Genomic DNA, 6751 nt, shown 5'->3' on the forward strand with positions numbered 1-6751 from the left:
TATTTTGATAAGATTATAAACTCATTATCTATTATTTAATATAAATTTTATTTTTATATTTAAAAATTTATTTGCCTCGTTATCTAATATTTAGTATAAATTTTATTTCTATATTTAAAAATTTATTTGCATTAATTGTCTACTATTTTTCAAATAAAAAATATATGGCTATTAAAATTGACGGCATCCTTGTTGCTTTTTAAATTCAAAATAGATAAAAGAAAATAAAAATTGATGACATGCTTGTCGGTATTTTAATAATTAAATCGACGGCTACTTTGTCAAATTTAATGTATCAAATATTGACAAGCGCGTTATCGATTTTACTAAATAGATAAAAATCTTAATCTCATATTATAGACGAAAATGGTGTCAATTTTATTGAAAAATTATCGACGGTATCCGGTAAGCCATCGATTTTGTTAGAATTTTGAAAAATCGACATATTTAAAAGCGACAGCTTATGCCGTTGATTTTGCCATCTATTTTTAATATTATCGTCAGCAAAGCCATCAATTTGGTGATCGATTTTAATGGTATTTCTTGTAGTGTTATAAAAACCCTAATTCTAATATAACCTAACGACACTAAATTTATAGATTTTCATAAATATATTTGTTCAGCGTCTAATTGGATATGCTAAGTGTCATATATGATGTGAGTTAATGTTCTGTATCATCAATTATTAACGAAAACTATTAATTGAGTAACTTAAGGACAAAAATAATTAATTTATAATTTTTGAAGAACTAATTCAATTGATGAAATCTTTTAATAACAAATTTAAAGAACAAATCATCTTTTAGAGACTAATTTGACTTTTAATCCTAAAAAAAATAATGCAACATCAGCAACGCTAACAAACAAAGGCTTAAATAGTTATATATCCTAAAGCTATATGTATAGACAATCCCGTTTATATATGACACTTAAATATTTTATTATTCATAATTTATGTATGTTTATTAGTATAACTCGATAAAATACTTATATTAGATCATTTATTCTCGAGTTGAGAACATGAGTGACGAAATAATTTATTATACAATCTCAAGATTATTTGCAATTATAGTGACATATTAGTTGAACGTTTTTCCAGTGATTAGTATATAGTAATAGATATGGAATAGTAAATCTCATACTATATAAACTTTGATGCCAATATCAAAATAGATATGCAGATTGTAGATGAATGTTTTTCAGTGATTAGTATATATATAGTAATAGATATGGAATAGTAAATCTTATACTATATAAAATTCAGCAATACTATACATATAAGTTTTTTTTTACAGCTAAGTTTAATTAAGTTGGTTAAAATACAACAAAAACTAGTTTTATTATCTAGTGCGTGCGAATATGCTCTCACTCTCCACACACATAACGTTTTAATGCAAGCTCTTTGACATGAAAGACCGTTTCGAAACCTCATTTTAACATTGAACTTGAAACGACTCTCAAAAATCTCTCAACCAACCTCTCTCTGCTAGGTTGAATCACCAACAATAACACCAAACGAAAAATCTCTCAACAAACCTCTCTGTGCTAGATTTCAAATCATCAACAACACCGAACAAAAAAACTCTCAGCGAAACTCTCTATGCATTTCCAAAAAACAAAAAGATGAAGCATTATTGAAAGTAACTTGATTTTGAATCATGCATTTCTGCTTCTATATAGGTGTAGTGTTTCTTATGTGATTTAAGCCATGTTGATGAGTCTTCTGGTATCATTATTTCAAGTTTCGGTATTTAGATTTAGTGTGATTCTTGTCTATGCTTGTCATAGGCTTGGATTTAGAGTCTCTTTGTAGTTGTACTGTTTCTTATATTATTTAAGCCATGTTGATGAGTCTTCTCAGGTCATCATTTCTAATTTTCGGTGTCATTTTGATTTAAATTTAGTGTGATTCTTTTCATAGGCTTGGATTTGGAGTCTCTATATAGTTGCATTGTTTCTTATATGATTTAAGCCATATTGATGATTTTTCTAGTGTAATCATTTGCAATTTTCGGATTTTATTATGAGTTACATTCAGTGTGATTTATATCATAGGCTTGGATTTAGAATTTGTATTGTTTCTTCTGTGATTTAAACCATGTTGATGAGTCTTCTCGTGTCATCATTTCCAATTTTTAGTGTCATTTGGATTTAGATTTAGTGTGATATTTGTCATAAGCTTGGATTTAGAGTCTCTATGTAGTTGTATTGTTTCTTATGTGATTTAAGCCATGTTAATGAGTCTTCTCATGTCATCATTTCTAATTTCCGATGTCATTTTGATTTAAATTTAGTGTGATTCTTGTCATAGGCTTAGATTTGGAGTCTCTATGTAGTTGTATTATTTCTTATATGATTTAAGTCATGTTGATTTTCTGGTGCGATCATTTACAAATTTCTACTATGAGTTACATTTAGTGCGATTCATGTCATAAGTTTGGATTTAGAATCTCTATATAGTTGTATTGTTTCTTATGTGATTTAAGCCATGTTCACTACAAGAAATAATGTAATTATCGACGCCAAAAATCGACGGCAAGATTTTCGTCGATATTTATCAACGGCTTGTCGTCGATAAAATGAAAAAAATTATTAAAAATAAAATATTAAAATCGACGACAATGTCGTTTATTATTTTAGTAACCTTTACCATTACCGTCATATGGCCGACGAGATAGTGATAGATAATTTTTTTTTAAATCGACGGACTAGTTGTCTATTTTAATAATTATAATATCGACGATTTTCCTCGTCGGTAAATTTAAACGATAGAGATCTTCTCTTAATATTGGATAAGTGGTGTAGATTTTTATTTTAATTAAAATCAACAAAAAATACCGTCGACTTTTATCAACAAAATATTACTCCCACGTTTGCTTCCCGACTCCTCCGTTGCAGTTAATTCCCCAAATATAAAATAGACAGTTAAAGTGTCAATTTTTTAACTAAAATCGACAAAGCGATCGTCGATTTTTGCTTTAACTAAAATCGACAAAGTTACCGTCGATTTTTGTTTTAACTAAAATCGACACAGTTACCGTCGATTTTTATCAACAAAATATTATACCCACATTTACTACCCACCTCCCTCATTTCAATCAATTCCCCAAATATTAACCCATTATATAAAATAGACGGTCAAGATGTCAATTTTTATTTTAACTAAAATCGACAATTGTACCGTCGATTTTTATCAACAAAATACTATACCCGCGTTTACTACCCGCCTCGCTCATTTCAGTCAATTTCCCAAACTTTCAGAGAATGAGAGTTCATAGTGAGGCTGTTTCTTCCTTTCCAACGCCTGAGAGTAGAGACAAGAGACGGAGTTACCGGAGAGAGGCAGAGAGCAGATCAGCAGATCTTCTTCTTCTCCGATGCCTGAGAAAACCCGCCGTCCTCCGCCGAAGAGCAGAGCTCTTCTTCTTCTTCTTCTTCTTCGCCTCCGCCGCTGAGCCCGACACCGTGCCATCCTCGTAAGTTCCTCTCTCTCTCTCTCTCTCTCTCTCTCTCTCTCTCTCTCTGTTACTCTATCACATTGTGATTTGTGAATCTGCATGTAAGTTCTTCTTCTTCCACAGACTTGTCGTTGCAACGTCTTTGTCGGTCCCATCGCTATGAGCCCGTCGCCAGATCCCATCGCCGTCGCAACTTCTTGTACGTTCCTCTCCGTGTCTCTGATTATTAGATTTATTTTTGCAATTTTTGTATCTACTATTTTCATAATGAAATTCTAAATTTGCGTTTGTTAATAACAATCACATCAATATTACTAAAACCTAGTTAGCATAATCAATTCATCACATTACTTCAACTCAATTAGTTTGACAAATTAGTTTTACAATGTGATTACACTAGTTTGTGGTTTAGTGTTTGGTTGTAGGAGAAAGCTCAATTTCTGGATATGCTCTTGTTACTATAAAACGGTGTTCTGATCATAGATTTTGTGCCAGGCTTGTGATTTGGGGTTGTCGATTGATCTCTCTCTTTCTCTGCTTACGTCAGGTCCATTCTCTCTTTCCCTCTCTCTTTATCTCTTCCAATGATTGTTACTTAAGTGTCCGTCACTTTCTCCTGGTCCATTCGCTTGGTTTCAATTTGATTTGGTTCATGAAGTTTTGATGTTTTCAACTAATTAATGTGTGCAAAGGCTCATAGTAAGTGTTGACCATTTGGAAATTGGTTCAGGATTTGAACTTGAGAGATTTTGACAATGGCAGCCAATGCTTTTAATGGAACAGCAAAGCAACCTCCTCAGCCATCTCCCTTGTGCTTCTCCAAGTTCTTTCAGGTCATCTCTCACATGGCATTCTATTATTTCAGATTATTCTAAGGTTATTTTGATTCATGCAAGCTTCAGAATTTGATAATTCTAATTCCTTTTCTTTAACTAATGATCTTATTTCATTTTCCACATGGTTGCTATTCTTCCAATTTTGACTTTTAAATTGTTTTAGGAATTATAGTTGGCAGTGTTTGTTTCTGATAAAGTTCCAGACATTGTTATGGGAGATCCTGGGAGATTCAGACAAATAATAAAAAATCTTGTTGGCAACTCGGTTAAAGGAAGTGTATTTGTGGATGTGGACTTTGTTCTAGGTGTTGGAGGATATGATCTTGAGAGGTAATAAGTATCATGTTGATTTGTATCTTTCAAATATTGGTACTTAAATGTTTAATTGAATAGGAAATGGAAACAGTTTTTTGTTGTTTTCGGTGATGATTTTGTTATTTCATTTGAATTTGATATGTGACAGTGGTTCAACGGTTGTGGCTTATGGGAAGTTATTGGGTGAGTTGAGAAAGCATGGGAAATGGAAATAGGCAGAGGAGGAGGAAGAAGAGGAGGAGTTTGAAGAACATGATGCAGTGCCTGTGCTCAGGGGAGTAGTTGAGACGAGAAGGAAGCACGGACGAGATGGTAGTTCCTTCGTCATCGGATTCTCTAGAGCACTTGGCTTGTTAAGAATCCTAATTTACAAGGTACAGACATTGATTAGTTATTGGGATTTTTCATATTGAGCTGAGAAATTGGGATAGGCTGAAAAATGTTTCTCATGGTGCAGGTATATGTGGATGGAACAACTACCATGTCTACTCATGAAAGGAAAGCTAGCATTAGAGATTCTATGGTATTTGTTCCTCTATTTTATTGTATGATAAGTTGTTTTGCATCTTTGTGTCAGTTAATTTGGCTGATTTGTTGAGTTTTTGCACTGATCAGCGGTAATTTATCTGTCTTTATTACAACTTCAGAGAGGGGTTACAGATTCAGAGGATAAGAAATAGAAGCTGTTTGTATGGAGAGGTATCGAAAAAAAGACGATGAGGATCATCAACAACATTCTGATATAGACATTGAAAGAGAAGAATAATGTGGAATATGCATGGAAGTGAATAGTAAGATTGTGTTGCCTAACTGCATCCATGCTATGTGCCTGAAATGTTACCGTGAATGGTACTCACTCTTTCTTGGTTGCTACTGCATCATGATTCTTTGTACTTCTCCATCAATATATTTTTGTAGTTGAATGTTATTTGGCAGTGTTTAGGGTGCTTTCATGCTTAGTTGTTGATTAGCACTAGAATATTGTTATGAAAAAAAAGGCAATGAAAGGCAATATTGACTGCAATATTGGTGCTTAAGTTGTTTGCAATATGTTCTTACATGATTCATCAAAAACATTGTCTATAAAGTATGTAGTGCTTTGATATGATATGATACATCAATATTTTCTCTGCACTACTAATGATATGATATGATACATCAAATAGTATGTAGTGCTTTGATTATCAATCTTTCATTCCTCACTAATAAACTTAATTAGCTTAACCTCCACATTAGGCACAACATCAGCTCTAGCTAGCTTATGATTTTTTACATTCAATGAAGTTTATTAGCACATCATTATTATGATGATACATGAGATTGAAAAAGACCAAACATGCAAGGCATACAAATTAAGCTAATTAATTAAGCAACATGATGCAGAACTAGTACTACTTAATTTTGAGTCAGATACTAATAATTAAAAATCTATTAGGAGGTGCAAATGGTGCATTTGACAAGACCATTCTCGTTGCACTCTGGACACCTAACAAAGAAGAAGTGATAATCCTCATGAGCGTGAATAGTGCTAAGTTTGCGGCTTCCACTGCACAAAGAGCAAATAGAGAACCTGAAATTGTTGCAACCAAGACAAGGGCAGTGATCATTATCGGTAGTGATAGTGGGAGCGCCTTCTAGAAGGTTTCTAAGGCAGCCGAGCTCATGCAAGGCAAGAACCTCGTCAGTGCCGCCAAGGCAAGAACTTTTGACTAATTTAATTTAGCTTTTCGAATTGTCTCTAAAAATATAATATCCAATTATAAAGTCATCACAGATTTAAAGTCATCACAGCTAAATGTTTTGTTCTATTTTGAATATTTTGTATTATTAGTGGATTGCAATTTAAACGAATATAGGTCTAAGTTTAGTTATTTATTTTTTCTTGAATCTTTATATTAGATGATTATTTATTATTTTGATAAGTTTCTAAATTTATTATCTAATATTTAAAAGTTTATTTGTATTAATTGTTTACTATTTTATTTCTATATTTAAAAGTTTATTTGCATTAATTATTTATTATTTTTAAATAGAAAAAAATAATTAAAACATATAACTATTAAAATCGATAGCAGAGTTGTCGCTTTTAAAGTTTAAGATAGACAAAAAAAATAAAATATAGACACAGAATTTGTTGGTATC

General features: G+C 32.0%; 1 protein-coding gene across 3 annotated transcripts; it reads left to right on the forward strand.

Annotated features, from left to right (window-relative positions):
- Nucleotides 1–3246: 3246 nt before the first annotated feature.
- Nucleotides 3247–6462, forward strand: LOC112779366 (uncharacterized). Of its 3 annotated transcripts, none has more exons than XR_011877285.1 (9): nt 3247–3476; nt 3582–3657; nt 3954–4005; nt 4189–4291; nt 4458–4624; nt 4758–4983; nt 5067–5132; nt 5257–5458; nt 6045–6462. XR_011877285.1 is itself a non-coding variant. In XM_072227195.1 (9 exons), exons 4-6 carry the CDS (start codon nt 4214–4216, stop codon nt 4822–4824), a joined length of 303 nt encoding a protein of 100 aa, XP_072083296.1. In that variant the 5' UTR covers nt 3247–3476; nt 3582–3657; nt 3954–4005; nt 4189–4213; the 3' UTR covers nt 4825–4983; nt 5067–5132; nt 5225–5458; nt 6045–6462. The 3 variants fall into 3 exon arrangements, 2 of the variants coding, with proteins under 2 accessions (XP_072083296.1, XP_072083295.1); XM_072227195.1 differs by having other exon boundaries at nt 4467–4624; nt 5225–5458; XM_072227194.1 differs by having other exon boundaries at nt 4467–4624.
- The last annotated feature ends 289 nt before the right edge of the window (nt 6463–6751 follow it).

This window comes from Arachis hypogaea, chromosome 19 (genome assembly GCF_003086295.3).
Source record: "Arachis hypogaea cultivar Tifrunner chromosome 19, arahy.Tifrunner.gnm2.J5K5, whole genome shotgun sequence".
NCBI lineage: Eukaryota > Viridiplantae > Streptophyta > Magnoliopsida > Fabales > Fabaceae > Arachis > Arachis hypogaea.

Coding starts and splice junctions, on each gene's coding strand:
- LOC112779366 (XM_072227195.1), top strand. CDS start 4,214: ATGGCAGCCAATGCTTTTAATGGAACAGCAAAGCAACCTCCTCAGCCA. Junction 4,292..4,466: donor GCTTCTCCAAGTTCTTTCAG/GTCATCTCTCAC, acceptor TAGGAATTATAG/TTGGCAGTGTTTGTTTCTGA. Junction 4,625..4,757: donor GGAGGATATGATCTTGAGAG/GTAATAAGTATC, acceptor GATATGTGACAG/TGGTTCAACGGTTGTGGCTT.